At 51.1% G+C, this 16,060-nt stretch overlaps 1 protein-coding gene across 5 annotated transcripts in view; it reads right to left on the bottom strand.

Moving 5' to 3' along the window:
• Bin1 (bridging integrator 1) overlaps positions 1–15,819 on the bottom strand; it is a 59,027-nt gene extending 43,208 nt beyond the window's left edge. For all 5 annotated transcript variants that reach the window (XM_021150348.3, XM_029472070.2, XM_029472071.2 and 2 more), the window contains exon 1: positions 15,549–15,819. In XM_021150348.3, the coding sequence (XP_021006007.1) occupies positions 15,549–15,632 (84 nt within the window). In that variant the 5' untranslated portion in view covers positions 15,633–15,819. The remainder of the gene's footprint in view (positions 1–15,548) is intronic.
• Between the last annotated feature and the right edge of the window lie 241 nt (positions 15,820–16,060).

Below are 16,060 nucleotides of genomic sequence, written 5' to 3'. Positions count from 1 at the left end.
TCACAAGTGGCAAATAACTAGGGAAGTGACAAGGAGCTTGCTAGTCCGGCAGTCTAGCGAAATCAATGAGCACTAAGTTCTAAAGGATGGAACTCAGGTCCCCAGGTCTGTATAGTAAACGCTGTACCAGCCTCCCACCCATCAAGCCTGGTGTTGACTGACTTCCATTCTATCAGGTTTTGCTACATGGGGATATCCTTCAAAAGGGGAGGTCAGGGAATCGATTCAGGTGAGATTACAGTGGCCAGAACATGGGCAGGCAATGGTGAGAATAGCCAAATGGGAAATGAAAAATGGGAAGGGGATTCCGGTTTGAACAATTAGAGAAAGGATGTCATTCCCCAAGATAGTGATACATGGGGCAGAGAGGTACCCAGTGTAGGGGGGGGCGTAAAGATCAGACCCCACCTTAGGAGTCACAGCTGAGTCTATTCCTGTCATCTCTGCTTTATGCTAACCTAAGTAGGATTGCTTTTTCCCAAGCCAGCCCACTCCACCTAGCCCTCCGCATGGACCCACACACGCCTCTGTGACTCTCTTGAGTTCGTGCTTGCTTAGCCTTCCCCAGGGATAGACAGCAGCTAAGCCTACAACTCATAGGCCAAGCTCCCCCAGCAGCAGACTTTTTGACTGCAATACTTCAGGGTCCTGTAAGAACCCTAACCTTTTGCCCCTTGCTTCTTGGTTAGAGAGGTAAAGAGGTTGGAGATACAGCTCAGTTAGTAAGCTGGTTTCCTTGTTAGCATGAGGATCCAAGTCTTAGACCCCACATAAAAAGACAAGCACGGTGGAGCACTTGTAATCCAAGCACTGGAAGGTCAGAATCAGCGTATCCCCAGTTAGCCTAGCCTATCAGGTCAATGAGAGACTCTCAAAAAGCAGGCATGGGCCAGTGCTTAAAGAGATAGTTATGAAAGCAAGAAGGCTGCAAATTCAGGGTCTCAGAACCCATGTATCTGTTGGGTGGCCATGGCAGCTTTCTGTAACTCCAGCCCTAGAAGGCAGACACAGGAGATCCCCCACAGCAAGTTGGCTAGTAAGATGGGTGAGCCCTGGGTTTAATTGAGACCCTGCCTTAGCAGAGTAAGGTGGAAGAGAGAGCAACATCAGCTTGAGGCCACCACACATGTGCCATACACAAGGATAAGACAGTACAGTCCCCAAAAATCAGTGAAAGGGAAACTCAAAGTCCCTACACGGACAGTCTCGCAGAACCAGTAGCAGCCACTATGTGGAGCCCTGTCTGGGCCTCAATAGTCTGGCCCTAGAGCTGGGCCAAAAGGCTGGCGACCAGGCATGGCCAGTGGAATGTGGACGGCACAGGGTGACCCCAGGGCTGTCATTGGGTGGGGCACAGTCCCCACGGGCACATGCCTTACCCCTGGCTGCAGTCCTGTACCCACCTCTCCAGATATGTCACCAGAGCCACCACTCCTTGCCCCAACATGAGTGTGGCGTTATTCTCAGCCCAGGCATGGGGGTGGATCTGCCTCTTCAGCCACCGTCTCCCACCCCCTCAACACCTGCTGCCTGGGCTGGGGAAGAAAACAAATGGCCCAGTGTACCAGCTGCCTTAGCAGGGAGAAGCCCTGGGTTCCACTCCCAGCATTACAAAGCAAAATCAGAAGCACTGAAAAACTACGTTATTCCATAAAAAATAAACTTGTTTATTTGTGTGTTTTGTTTTGTTTTTTATTCATGCTTTCTCTCTGAGGAACAAGAGTGGGTCATGGGAAGATGACTCAGTCAGTAAAGTGCTTTCCTTGCAAACATGAAGACCTGAGTTCAACCCCTTCCCCTAAAACTATACAGCATGCTAGGACATGCCAGGAGTTCTAGCATGGGGAGAGGGGCAGAAGAGGGGGCTCTGTGGAGTTTACTAATTAGCCAGCTTAGGTGAATCAGAAAGCTCCGAGGCAGTGAAAATCTCTGTCTCAAAAAAATAGGGCACCTGAGAAATGACACCTGAGGTTGACTTTTGACCAATACATGCATGCACACACATGTGAACTTACACAAATACACGGGAAAGGAAAAAAATCATGGGGATTCATACTTTCCTTACAACTTTCCATAATTTCTTCCTCTAAGGGGATAATCAATCAGTGGTGTAGGGGTGCATGTCTGTAGACCCAGCACTTGGAAGGCTCAGACAGGAGGACTATGAGTTCAAGACTAGCCTGGGCTGTATAACCAGACCCCTATTGTTCCTGTCTAGGCAAAGAAAGTGGCTTAGAAAGCACAGAAGGCAAAGAGAAAACTAAAGAGAGGGTGCAGAGGCCAGAGAAGCCACTGACCTCCTAAGTCTAGATGCAAGTCAAGGGCAGAGAGGTGGGGGCGTGGGGAGGAAAAGGCTCTGACCACTTGTGTGGTCTTCCCATGACCTCACACTCCAGGTCCTACTGAGCACAGCAGCAGTGTGCAAAGAAGCTCAGAGAGGTTGAGCATTGCCTGGCAAGTACTGCAAACTGAATGAATGCCTTAAATGATGTCTGCCTAGAGCCCTGAGCACCACTGAGATCAACACTTTAGGGGTCCACCAGTTCGGAGAAACTGAATGAGGAGCAACCAGGACGGTCACTGTACTGCAGCCTTGGGCAAGTCACCCTGGTCCCCTCTCCTCTGCAGCAGATACTTCCTTCTGTGATGTCAGAACTCTTGTAGAGCATTTGCCAAGAGCTGGGTTCCACCATCCGGTCTTCACTGCCTCCTGTGGGAGAAGGGCTTAGGTGCTGAACCCAGGGAGGGTGGCATGGAAACCCCAGCAGAAGAGAGGGCAGAGGTCCCAGAACCCAACCCAATTGTCACACAATTGTCTCATCAGACTGTCCCACTGGCCCCTAGCTGCCCCTGCCCACTGGGGCTGTGGCTTAAATGCAAGTTTCTAGTGTAAGAAGGAGCCCAAGCAGAAGGCAGAAGGAAGGGCTGAGGCTGGAAGTAGACCGCAACCCAGCAGATTCCACAGGCTGGCCCTTGGCCAACAGCTGATAGGGGCAGTGTGGCCTAGAGGTGGCTCCCTGCAAGAAGTGGCTTACTTCCTCCTTCCCCACTGAGCCTCAGGCCCCACCAGCTGGATCCCAAGCTGGGGCTACACTTAGCATGAAGGCCAAGAGAGGGTGGAGGCCAGAGAACAGCCTCACACACCCACACTGGTCTAAGGTGCCACCACACACCTTGTAAAAGGCTGCCTGACCTACAGTGTCCTGGACTGACAAACAATGACACCTCTGCTCTACCACAGAGGATATTGTCCTCCACAAGTAACCTTCCCAATGTCAAAGGGATTAGAAGGAGGGTCTGCCCCTCAGTTAGGGACAAGACTCAGTCTATACTGATGAAATTGATCCTTAAGTCTCCTGCCAGCCACTAATGGCTTCTAGTGTCCCCAACCTTTCTTTCATAGGAGATGGTAGGTATTTCTTGACCCAGCTGTTACCACCCCATCAGGGACCAGGTCAGCTTTATTCATATTTATCCCTGAACCTCTGGGGACCCTTATTCATAAGAATATCTCAGTTTATTCACCCTGGCACATTTCTGGAGTCGATAGGAGGTCCGGGGTCATGGAGAGATCCCTTACACAGTTCAGGATACGGTTCACTTTCTCTGGAGTTCTAGCCTTCAAGGTAGCAAGACCTTGATCACATCGAGGTTCCATCTAAAAACATAGAAGCTCTGCCATTTGCTCTAGGGTAGACATTTCCCCCTCGTCCATCCTCTCACTCCCTGTATTCAAGAGGAGGACAGCACAAGATGGGCAGACCCAGGACTGAGGGGATGGCTCAGTAGGAGACAACGTAAGGACCTGGGTTCCAATCCCTAACTCCAGCACTGGGTGGGTGGCTAGGGAGGACACAGCAGGACAGGCTGGCTGCCAACCCAGCTTCAAGTTCAGAGACCTTGTCTCAAGGGAATAATGCTGAGGACTCCCCCAATATCCTCCTGACCTCCATGTATATACTCCACTCCCAACTCTCTCTCTCTCTCTCTCTCTCTCTCTCTCTCTCTCTCTCTCTCTCTCTCTCTCTCCCTCCCTCCCTCCCTCCCTCCCTCCCTCCCTCCCTTCCTCCCTCCCTCCCTCCCTCCCTCTCTGGGCAAAGCCAACCTGGACTCAAAATGAGACTCAGGAAGACGGAAACCCCAGGGCTTCCCTACACAGTCCTAGCCTGGAGCCACATACAGCACAGGAGTTCGATTCCTAGAGACCTGCTACAACCACAGAGAAACACAAGGCTGCAGGGCTGCAGAGGTGGTTACCTGCAGACCATCGCAGCCTTCCCAGGATCTCTGTGAGGTGGAGCAGATTAATCCTGTCAGGAGAAGGGAGACAGGACGGGGTAGAGGATAGGTTCTCTCCTCTCCCTTTTTAAAGGAAAAGTGGACTCAGAGAACAAGTAAATCTGAAGGACAAATTCTCCTCCCTCTCTGAGAGTTAAATCTTCTCAACTCTCCCTAAGATGTCAATAAATTTTCTTCCTCCCTTTCATCCTATCAGCTGCAGCTGTCTCCCGGGCTCCCTGCCCGTGGTCCCATCTAAATCAGAACCCCATCTACTCCACCATGCATGTCTGATCACTGGGCCGGTCCCATGGACAATGGTACATAGAATAGCTGCACTGGAATAGCTCGTGCATTCTTGAACCTAAGAAATGGGGAAAACAAATTGATCCAGAAGCATGGAAATGGGGTCCACTGAAGACCCCTGGGTATCATTCAGCCCAGGGCCCAGGGCTCAGCGGTGAGGCCCAGGTTCGCCAGAGCCCAGGCATCTTGGCTGATGTCCCAGGGAGAGGCTGAACTTAGAAAAAGGTCCAAAGAAAGAAGCTGCAGCTGTTAGAAGGGGGCTGAGCCAGCTAAGGCCACCCTGTCACCCTATCCCCCTTCCGGCCCTGTGAAGCCCCAGCAAAGCTCCTCTAACCAAGGCAGCCATGAAATCTCCACCCCCTCCCCAGCCAACCATGTTATAGTCCTCCATACGACAGAATTCATTATTATCATCTCCCACCCTGGGATCTGCCCCTACAGCCAGGTATAGCCACAGCTGACAGGACCCAAGGGTGAGACAGCCCCATGCCTTTCTAGGACAGTGGCTTAAGAGGGTGAGTGGGTCCTGACATGGCTGCTCAGCAGATCCACTTGTGCCACCCCCTCTTAATTCACCCCCTGCCCCTACACCCTCATACCCCTCCAATGGGCCTTTAAGAAGGCATAAGCAGGGCCAAACATCACAGAGCCAATATAGGAGGTTGTCTACTAGCCTCATCTAACCCATGGCCCTTAGGCTTCTTAGAAATAGCTTGTTTCTAACTCTGGCCAGTTACTCCCCCTGAGAATAAAGAGCTCATGTCCTCCCCTTAACTCTCCTGAGATTCCCATGCCTGGAGTCAGACGCTGAATGTTTGGTTGAGCACAAGCTGGGGAGACAAAATGTTTCCAGATACATCTGAGGAAGAGAGCTACGGGGCTGGACCCTGGAGGCCAGGAACACAGGTCAATGGGTGAGGTGTTTGCCACAGGAGCAAAAGGACCTGAATTTGACCCTCAAAACCCATATAAAAGAGTCAGGAGGCAGTTGAACATACTGTCAACTCCAGTTCTGGGAGGCAGAGACTGGCAGTTCCCTGGGGCTCATTAGGCAGCCAGCATGGCTTACTTGGCCAGTTCCAAATTATGAGAGACCCTATCTCACAAAACCAAGGTGAGAGCAAGCCAGGAAGATGGGTCAGTGGGTAAAGGCGATAGCCACCTGAAACCCTTGGATAGATAGGTATAGATAGATAGGTATGGATAGATAGATAGATAGATAGATAGATAGATAGATAGATAGAGTTATAGTTTGATGATAGATAGATGATAAAGATAGCTATAGATAGATGATAGATAGATAGATAGAGTTATAGATAAATGATAGATGATAGGGATAGCAATAAATAGATGATAGATAGATAGATAGATAGATAGATAGATAGATAGATAGATAGATAGTAGATAGGCTGGTGTCGTAATGTGTATTTGTAATCCCACCATACCTACAGTGAGAGAGGAGAAAAGAAAGGAGAATTGTCTGGAAGGTCGTGGGCCAACTACCTGGAGGCCACTCAGGAGCAACAGAAACTAGAGATCCATCTTCAACAAAGTGGAAGGTGAGAACTAACTCCCAAAAGTTATCTTCAAATCTCCACACGCTCCATGACACAAACCTTCACTCACACAATATGCATTCTAGATTAATTCATTAATTTAAGAATTAATTAAAAAAAACAAAGATGAACAGAGTCCAGAAGTTGACCTCTGACCTCCTCACATGTGCACATACATGTAAACATTAGCTAGCCCTAGTCTGAGGCAAAGCCACAGTTAAATGCCCAACCTGGTCTCCATTTATCTTTTCTCAGCCTTAAGCCTTATCCTCGCAACTGCATCTCAAACAGGCCTTGAAAATTCTACTTCCCTGACTGTCTGAAACCTGCCACCTTGCCCTGGAGCTCAGCTCAGGTCTACCTCCTCTCCACAACCTCCTCAGATCATCCAGGCCTGTGGGGGCACCTGTGTGGGAGGTGGGCAGCTCCTCCCTCTCAGCCTCCTGACCCAGTATGGCCAGGTGTTCAGTGAGAGAAACAACCTCAGCCCAAGTGAGCTACATTCTCCCCAGAGTTTAGCTCAGGTTAGATGTGATGCACACAACGTGAGGAATCCGCAGGGGTTACCCTGACGTGGTGTCAAGTTATAAGGAATGGAGCCTGTGGTAGTAGGATCTGCAGCAGCTCTGACAGGGGAATACCTCCCTAGCTAGGCCAGCCCGTAGTAGCTGCTGTCTGTGGCCACCCACTCACTCCCATGATGACCTGGGGCTCAGCTTAGTGCAGAGCCCTCACGCTGCAGTGGGAAGATGATGCAGCTTAGGCACCCTTCCAAAGGACACTAGAGACACAAATGCCCTTTCCCCAGAAATCACCGGAGTCTGAGGCTCCCTCCAAACCCCATGTTGTGACCCCAATCCATCTGTTGTGAAACTTGGGATCTGGGGTAGAAAGTAAGACAAAAGTGCAGAGTCTGGAAGAAAAAAAAAGCCTAAGAACCACCTCTAAGGATGGAGACTCACCTGCGTAGCTGTGAGTGCCTAGCCATTCACACTGTCCCAGCCCTTGAGCCATACAGCCTGGTACTTCTGTCTCTTGGAAGTTCGCTCATATATGGCATTCCTCTGCTGAGGACCAAGGTCCTGCTTGTCATCTGACCTAAAAGCAAGCAGTGCCCCCACCCCAACACACATACACACACAGAGAGATATACACACACACACACACAAACACACACACACACACATGCACACACACACACACACACACTCACACACACACCGCCCTGACCAGCCACAAGAACCATCGGACCAGGCAGCCGATCTGCAGCCACTTGCTGAGATTTGACTCCACCACATACCTAAGATATTTACTCATCCATCTGACCATGGGGAAAGGGAGGCCTAGATTACCCTAATGTGGCAAAGTAGGGTGGGATAGCATCCTCTAGTCTAAATAACCCCAGTCCTGCAGCAAACATCCCTCCTCTCCACCGTGAAACACAGCCTCCAGGCCTGTGAGGCATCAGCTCTGTCTCCTAATGTCAGAAGTCATGCATCCCTTGGCAATAAGTACACTGGCTCTCTGATTCTACAGCCCCAGATTCAACAAATTGAACATCAAAAAAAAAAAAAAAAATTTAAAAGGCAAAATGGTGTCTGAACACATACAGATGGATTTTCTTGCTGTTGTATCCTGAATGATATACAGTGTGGTACCGAATTATATAGGGAGAGTTAGCAGCATATAGGATGATAATGCATCGTTAGTTTCTATGCAAGTATTACATTAATTTATGTAACACACTTGGCCGCCAGAAGACTTGGACATTTGCACCCTGGGTATCCTCAAATCCATTTTCTAAGGACCTTTAGGGATGATTTCATGCTTAAAATAACTGCTGTGTGCTGAGCTGGAGGTCTAGACACCACAGAGGCAGGAGACAATACTTTGCCCTTGAAAGTAGACACAGGACTAACTCTCCAGGCTGGGCCCAGGGCACAGGGGGCCCAGTGCCAGGCCCAGAGCAGGGGCTGCACACTAAGAAAGATTTTGTAGCTCACATAGGAGCCACAGCATAGCTATTTCCTCCCCAGAACATTTTTAAAAACCTAGTATCTCCGTGATTTTATAAAAGGAATGTTGTAGCAACAATAGGAACTAGAGTATATAGTATATAATTTAGAATAAAAAGAGTTTCTGAACTGGAGAAATGACTCTGTCAGCAATACAAACATAAGGACCAGAGTTCAAATCTCAAGCTCCCTCATAAATCCCAGGCACACCAGTAACTCCGACACTGGAGGAGGCAGATACAGGGGTCTCACTGACAGCAAGCTCCAGGTTTGAACAGGAGACATCTTGTTCCCAAAACTAAGGTCCTCTGGCCTCCAGCATCCACTGTGAGACTGAGCTGTCACCTTCAGTCTCACTCTGGAAACCCAGACCTCCCATCACCTAGTCTACCACACACAGTATAAACTTCTACCCCAAGTGGGATTAGGGGCACATCTTATTTAAGGGTCAAGTCTTTCAGGGGCCAAGTCCACATTACCTCAGGAGCGGTGGCAATCCATAAGTCTGCTTGGACCAGAGAGAGAATCTGAAATGTCAACCACAGAACCAAGCTTCTTTTTCTTTCTTTTCTTTTCTTTTTTTTTTTTATTTATTCACCATTGCTCTTTTCAGACACACCAAAAGAGGGCATCAGATCCCATTGCAGATGGTTGTGAGCCACCATGTGGTTGCAGAGAATTGAACTCAGGACCTCTGGAAGAGCTCTTAACCACTGAATCATCTCTCCAGCCCTTCTTTCTTTTCAAGATAAATTCTACTACATCCCTTTTTTTGTTCGATTGTTCGTTCATTCATTCATTCATGTGTGCCTACATGTGCATATGTACCATGGCACACATGTGGAAGTCAGCCCTCTTCTTCCATCACATGGAATCCCCAGGGATCTGGGGTAGAACGCTGGTGGTCAGTCTCGATGACAAGTGCCTTTTTATTTCCCAAGCCCCCTTGTGGCTCCTCAGTTCCTTCACTGAGACTCAGAACACTGCAGCAATGATGGCAAGACATAGGTTTTTATTATTCGTGGCTATTATTATTAATAATGATATTAGATGAAGCTTCTCTTGGGCAGGAAAAGCAGCCCTTCTCCTCTCCATTCCCTAGCCCTGACCCCTTGATAGCTTAATGGCATATGCAGTTTGGAGGTGGCAGCCTCTTACAGGGAGCTTTAGAGGCCGGGGTGCCACACTTTCCCTCCAGCAATCCCCACTTTTAAAACAATGAGAGATTAAATCGGTCCTACTGGTGCCTCTTGATCCTGGCCTGGCCTAGCAGCATCTGTGTAGATTTCCATTTCAAAGTTCCAACCAAGTACCTGAGAAAGCAGGTATCATTAATCCTGTTTCAGAAGGGGAGACTGAGGCTACAGAGACTAGCATGACTTGCCCAAGGACAGGAGATGACTCAGCCTGGGATCGTCCACTGCAGCATTGCTTGGGTGGAATCTTGCGAGTGGACCCCTGCAATCCAGGCCATCTTTGACACCTTTGGTAGCATTCGTGAGGTGCCTCTCCCATTCTTCCCAAAGTCTACTCTGAACAGGCACCCCCACCCACCTGGCCCTGCACAAACACCCAAGCCAAGATATACATCTGTCCCAGCCTGTCCCTCTGTGGTATAAGATTTTAGGATTAGTATTCTTTTCTTTGCACTTGTTAGACCTAGTGAAAACTTGCCAAAGAGGCAGCTTTAGGAAAACACAACACACCAGACATCCAACAGGAAGTCCCCAGGACTAGAGGTGGCCTCTCACCTGGAGACTAGAAGCTGCCCCCCCACCCCCAGTCTTCCCCATCTATCCAGCCACCCACATCTGCAGTGACATAAAGACCCAAGCTCAGCCATAGGTCTTCACAAATGGAACAGGCCCCTGCTGTGACCACTTGGGTGATGACCAGGTATGTCTCCAGCTAGGATATCAGCTCCACTTCCTCCGTGCTTAGCACACAGTGGGTGCTGCACACGTCCTGTAGAATAGATATGCAAATCCATCACCACCCCAACAGTGTCAAGAAACAAAAGAGCAGAGAAGGGGACCCAGGTTCGTTTATTTGTAGGAGCTGAGTTAACTCTAAAATAGTCTGACTCAAAGTCCAAGTCTTCTGCCATCAAGGCTGCCTCGATACACAACACTTATTCATAAACACACATAAACACAAAGTACACAGTATACGGGTACACACACACACACACACACACACACACACACAGAGGCTGTTATCCTAAGCCCTAACCGGCTAACGGCTCAGCAGGAATTAGCTGTCTACAGAAGCCTATAATGAACACTCCCAGGGAGCGTTCTGAGAAGTGGGCCTTGTAGGGAAAGAGGGTCCCCAAGGAGGTTCTGTGACATCAGTCTACCTACTTAGCTGATATGTAGTGAGCATGTAATATATAACATGCATCTGTCAAGGGCTTCCTGTTCTTCACAATCGTGCCTGTGAAGAGAACTATCATTATCTCCAGTTTATCCGTGGCCTGGTGGTAGGGAAGTCTGGAAGGACCTGCCACCTGACTAAGGTCCTGCAGCCAGTCAGGGGGACCTAGAGGCCCCATGTTCTCGGCTACCACCCAGGGTGATATACAGGATAGAAAATCGACCTCAGGGGACAAGCTCTATGAGGCACATCCCTCACTTGCAGCAGCGGAGGACTGAAGTTTTCTTGGTATTGTCCCAGCCTCACAACTTGGGACAAAATGGACCCAAAGCCATCCAGGGCAGAAGCCAGAGCAGGAAGGCCACAAGGGAACCTCAAAGGATGAACGGTGAGGAGGTTCAGCCTCCGTGGCTGGGAAACTCTCTGGGGTGCATAGATTCCCGCCCCAGCATGCAACACTTAATTAAATCTGGCCTGAGTCGTTCACCCAGCCACACCTTCCCTCTCATGGAACTGAAATTCTCACCATCCTCACTGCCCTTTATACCTCCCACTATCCCTGTACCCTAGGCATCCAGCAGCCTCTCCCTTTTCTACCATCCCCCAATATACTAGCAATAGCCTGGCTTCCACCTGCCACAGCCAGTATAGTACTGAGGCCACCAGGCCTAAGGGGGCAGGGCTCAGGGACACCCCCATGAACGTGCCTACAGCTCGTCTATACCTTCCTGAGCCCAGTGTCTCCAGAGCATCTCCCCTACCCCACGCCCAGGTACCCAACACCTCATACAGGATACAGAATCTTGCAGGGAATAGAAACCACTTGCATATAGAACTTTCAGGAAATCTGATCTAGGCTGGAAGGTTCAGCAGAACCTGTCCAAGCTCAAGGAGAGAGGCCCAGTGCAGAGAGTTTCAGAAAGAGAGGAAAAAGAGATGATGGTCCAGCCTGAGAGAGGGCCCTTGACAGAAACACAGAGATAGAAAGGGGATATAGAGGATGCCTTTCATGAAGGACAGCAGCTTTAGGCTGGATCCTCAGACTGGAGAGATGACTGTGTAAGTAAAACCAGGGGCCCAGACGACCTCAGTTGCAAGGGCTGTGTGTTTCCAGCAAGCAGTCAGCACCATGCAGCCAAAGCCCATTCTGTTAAAGGGGACATCCATATATGCTCCTCCATTCTGTTAAAGGGGACATCCATATATGCTCCTCCATTCTGTTAAAGGGGACATCCATATATGCTCCTCCATTCTGTTAAAGGGGACATCCATATATGCTCCTCCATTCTGTTAAAGGGGACATCCATATATGCTCCTCCATTCTGTTAAAGGGGACATCCATATATGCTCCTCCATTCTGTTAAAGGGGACATCCATATATGCTCCTCCATTCTGTTAAAGGGGACATCCATATATGCTCCTCCAGGTAGCCAAGCTACTCTTGGGGTCTCTACCAGAAGCTTTATATTCAAACCCAGCTCATACTAAGAAGTCTGATGTACCTCCCACATGGGAAGACCGTGACCATGCAGAGGAACACAGTGCAGTTCTCAGCCGTGTGTCAGGGTGGCATAACAGAGCATAATAATATGGCGCAGTTTACCTCCATGGGTCAAGGTCCTATAAATAACCGTGGCTGCCCCTTCCTTTGCTGAGCATCTGCTCCACATGCCAGAGTCGTGCGCTGTGCACTGACAGCCCAGGACTTCCCACTCCCACCGGTGTTCCAAACACTCTCATTTGCACCCCTCCAAGCATGCCCAGGGACAGCAACAGCCATCAAGGAAACATTCTCTCTTTGCCTATTCCCATCATAACCCAAGACCGTCTACCTATGTTCAACCACTAGCCCAATACTGTGAGGGCAAAGCCCAGCCTCCCTCATGCACTCTTCCCTGAGGACTCCTAGGCCTTGGACTAGGGAGGGCAAGATTCCACACCCCCACCCCAGCTGTCCTTTTCCCCAACCACCCCATCCCCCAAGGGCCCAGCTCGCCAACCTCTAATCCTCTTGTCATCTGACCCAGCCTCCACCCTGAACTGGCTTTGCCCAGCCACCCTTCTGAGGCCCAAAAATGGACACAGTCATTTATAGAGGGTCAGCTAAGCCAAATGCAATGGGAAGATGACCTCATGGAGTCCATGGGCCTAGGCTCCGGGCACACTCGCTCACCACAGGCACACAGCAGCAGAACAGGAATAAGCACCATGTAGGCCTGAATAATATGCTCTCTGCCTGAAGCAGCATGCAGGGACTGAACCTAGGACAAGGCACTTGGCATGTGTGCAACCAGGAACGTAGAAGAAAAGACAACCAGCTAACTCCCAGGTCTGGGCCAGCCAGGGCTCCAAGATCAAGCACCCAAGTCCCCACATTCATTCAAAAGCATCCACTAAACACCCACCAGAGCCAGACAGACACAAGAGGGGTACAAGCAAGCACAGATGAAGGAGGCAGATGAACTAAAGGTAGCAACCCAAGACCCATTAGGGAAGACTGCAGAAAGATGACTCTATGACCCACACAGGACTTCATGACACCAGAAGGCACACTGGCCTTTCTTGTCACTGAGTCTCCATAGGTGTCAGGGCTGAGAAGTTGGGGACAAAGGCCTTCTTCCTATGCAAATATACTGCAGGCTTCCTTTTATTGTTTGTGTGTACACACTTGTAAAGGCCAGCGCTCAGGGTCTCACACTGATCCTGGAGCTCGCTTACATCACTAACTTGTGATCCCAGACCTGGAATCAGCCGCTTACAACACTTCTGTCCCCAGCTTTACACATGGGTTCTGGGGGATGGAACTCAGACCTTCATATTGGTGTGGCAAACACTTCTCCACCTAAGCTATCTCCCCAACTTTCTCTTGCTTTCCACTATGGCAGATGCTATCCTTGCTCAGGAAATGCCCTTCTATGACAATAAAAATAAAAAGGTGAAAATCGCCCTGTGGCTAGTTTATTTGGCAAAGGAAGGTAGGTCCAGTGTCAGGACTGTTTGTAAGGCAATGGGATTGAGGTCCCATTAGCAGTGGGCATTGAAGAGGATACGAACCACCACTAGAAGATACTGGGGAGTCAGCCCAGTCAGTATACCCAAGCCGTGACAAATGTAGATTCCAAATGTCAGAAAGACAAATGGAAGAGGACAGTGTCTAGTAAGGCACAGGGCTTCCTGAAGCCAAGGAGAGAGAGGATGGGAAGCAGGCTGCTGTCTCAGGATGCCTGTCAGACTGTCTTGGCTTCCCTGGGCAAATGGTCCCTAACTAATGCCCATGAGACAGAGAGCAAATGTGGCTAAAGACGAGTGCAGGTCCACGAAGCCCAGGCTCAGCCAAGACCAGCTGTTGGCCATAGCCATGTTCCAAAGCCAACCAGCTGTCAGCCAACTGCCCAAAACCTCTGAGCAGGCACTGAGAAGAGAGATGGCTGCTCAGTTGCCCAGTGAATCAGGGCCATGTACAAGAAAGGAACATGGCCTATGCTTGAGGCCCCCAGAGTTGCATCAAGGAGGCTACTGCCAAAGAACAAATACACACACAAATGCACCTGGGAAGAGCTGCGGGCTGGCTATCGTGAGCAGCCATAATGAAGTTGCTCTTCATGCGGTGGGGGTAGGGAACTTGTCTCAGCTTACTCCCAATATTTCCATTCATTTCCTTTAGGAGTGAGAAGCAGGCTCCAGGCACCTTAGATGAATTACTAGGTCACTGGGAGCCAGGGTGGCTGTGTCTGCCTACTGTTCCAGCTGGGTCACCCAGGTCTCCTCAGCCACCCACAGACTACAGAGAGGGTCCTAATCTCTCTCTTCGCTTTCCTCCTGCATGGGGAAAGGAGAGCTGGCCAGATCAGGGGATTAGCAAGAGCCTCCCCAGGCACAGTAACCCTCTTCTTAGCTAGCAACCACAAGGATGAGGAGTAGGGCTCTAAGGAAGATCTACCCGCCCCCCATCACGTGGCTGCATCCTTGGGGAGCTCACAGATCTCAGCTGCAAAAGTCATTGTTTATAAACAGCCCAAGACGGACAGAAAAAGGCAAGCCTGTCCCTGTCCCCACCAGGCCCCAGCCCAGATAGAGCCATGAGGGGCTATCCCTGGCAGAAGCACAGATTGTACAATCTCAGATTTCATAGTCGGAATTGGCAGGGGAAGTGGCGTCAGCAGCTGGCGTGATCCAATTCAATAAGCCAGGGACGGCGTGGGGTAAAAGGCAGGCCAGCTAAGGACCCCCGCCCCCAATCCCTGCATTTCCTGCACAGTCAGGGTGTCCCAGGAAGCTCTGATCCCTTCCCCTGCAAAAACCCCAGAATACTCTCAAACAACAGGGATGGGGGTTCCTGTGGCGCCCTCCACACCCCCCTCTGGGTCACCGGATAGCCTTGAGCTCCCACCACCACTCTCTCCAGCGGCTGGAACCGCCAAAGCCCGGTGTAGCGAGGGGTGCAGAATCTGCTGCCTGGCGGGTCTGGGCGGGACCTTCTAGGCCGCAGGCACCTCTTGGAAAAAGGAAAGCGATCCCTCCTTCAGGGACTAAGGTAGAGAGGCGGTAGGAAAAGGAGGGCAGTGGGCGTACGCACTAGCCAGCTGGAAAGAAAGTGTAGCCTTAGAAGTCTGGGACGCGTTCGGCCCCAGGGTGGTAAGACAGGCTCCCTCCTCCACCCCATACAAGCCCCGCCTGGATTGCCCGCCTGGGTCTGGAGTACTGGGGGTCACCTCCCAGCCTCCTGACCCTTGGACTCCACGGTAGGGCGAGAGTGGACCCCGCGTCCTAGGACCAAACCGGAGCGTGGGCCTCCACTTCTCTGCAGAAGAGCCACCAAGGTACAAAACGATTGGGGGAGGGGGGTACAAGGTGGACAGCTGCGCTCTCCCCTGCTGGCGCCCAGGTAGGGAGAAGTGGGGCACCTTAGCTGCAAGAAGATCAAACCCGGGGATTCCTTGGCGGTGATCCTCCAGAAGTGACCAGCTAGATCCCGGGGATAGGGGCGAGAGGTGTGGCAGGTTTACCATTCACTCACCTTCTCTTGCGCTCGGGTCAGCTTCTTCTGTACGTTGCTGGCGATCTTCCCCGCCGTCACCCCCTTGCTCCCCATCTCTGCCATCCTGGCGCCGGCCTCGCCCGAAGCGAGCGCGGATAATGGCGCGGGGAGGCCGTGCGCGCCGCACTCCCAGCCTCCAGCCCCGGCCGCTCCACCAGCCTGAGCCCTGGCTCCACGCCGCGCACTAGAACAGCTCAGGGACTGACGGAGACGGAGCGTGCGCGGGGAGAGCGAGTGAGCAGCGCGGGGATCCAGGGAGGGAGGGAGCCAAAGGAGGAGGGAAGGGCGGGGAGAAGGGACCAGCCGCGGGCGGGTCAGTGGCCCCCAGCCCGCCCCCTCCGGACACGACACTGCCTTTTAAAGGGCCATTCTGGGATCTGGATCTCCGCCCAGGAGGAGGGATCCTGGAGGGCGGGCACTGGGGGCTGCAGGTCAGGGACTCCCCGGACGTGCTTACGACTTCGCCTGGGAATGGGAACTACCTATGCTGT

This window comes from Mus caroli, unplaced genomic scaffold, assembly GCF_978045245.1.
Source record: "Mus caroli unplaced genomic scaffold, Mus_caroli_1 scaffold_19, whole genome shotgun sequence".
In the NCBI taxonomy this organism is placed as follows: Eukaryota; Metazoa; Chordata; class Mammalia; order Rodentia; family Muridae; genus Mus; species Mus caroli.
This window is presented reverse-complemented; position numbering and strand designations above follow the sequence as displayed.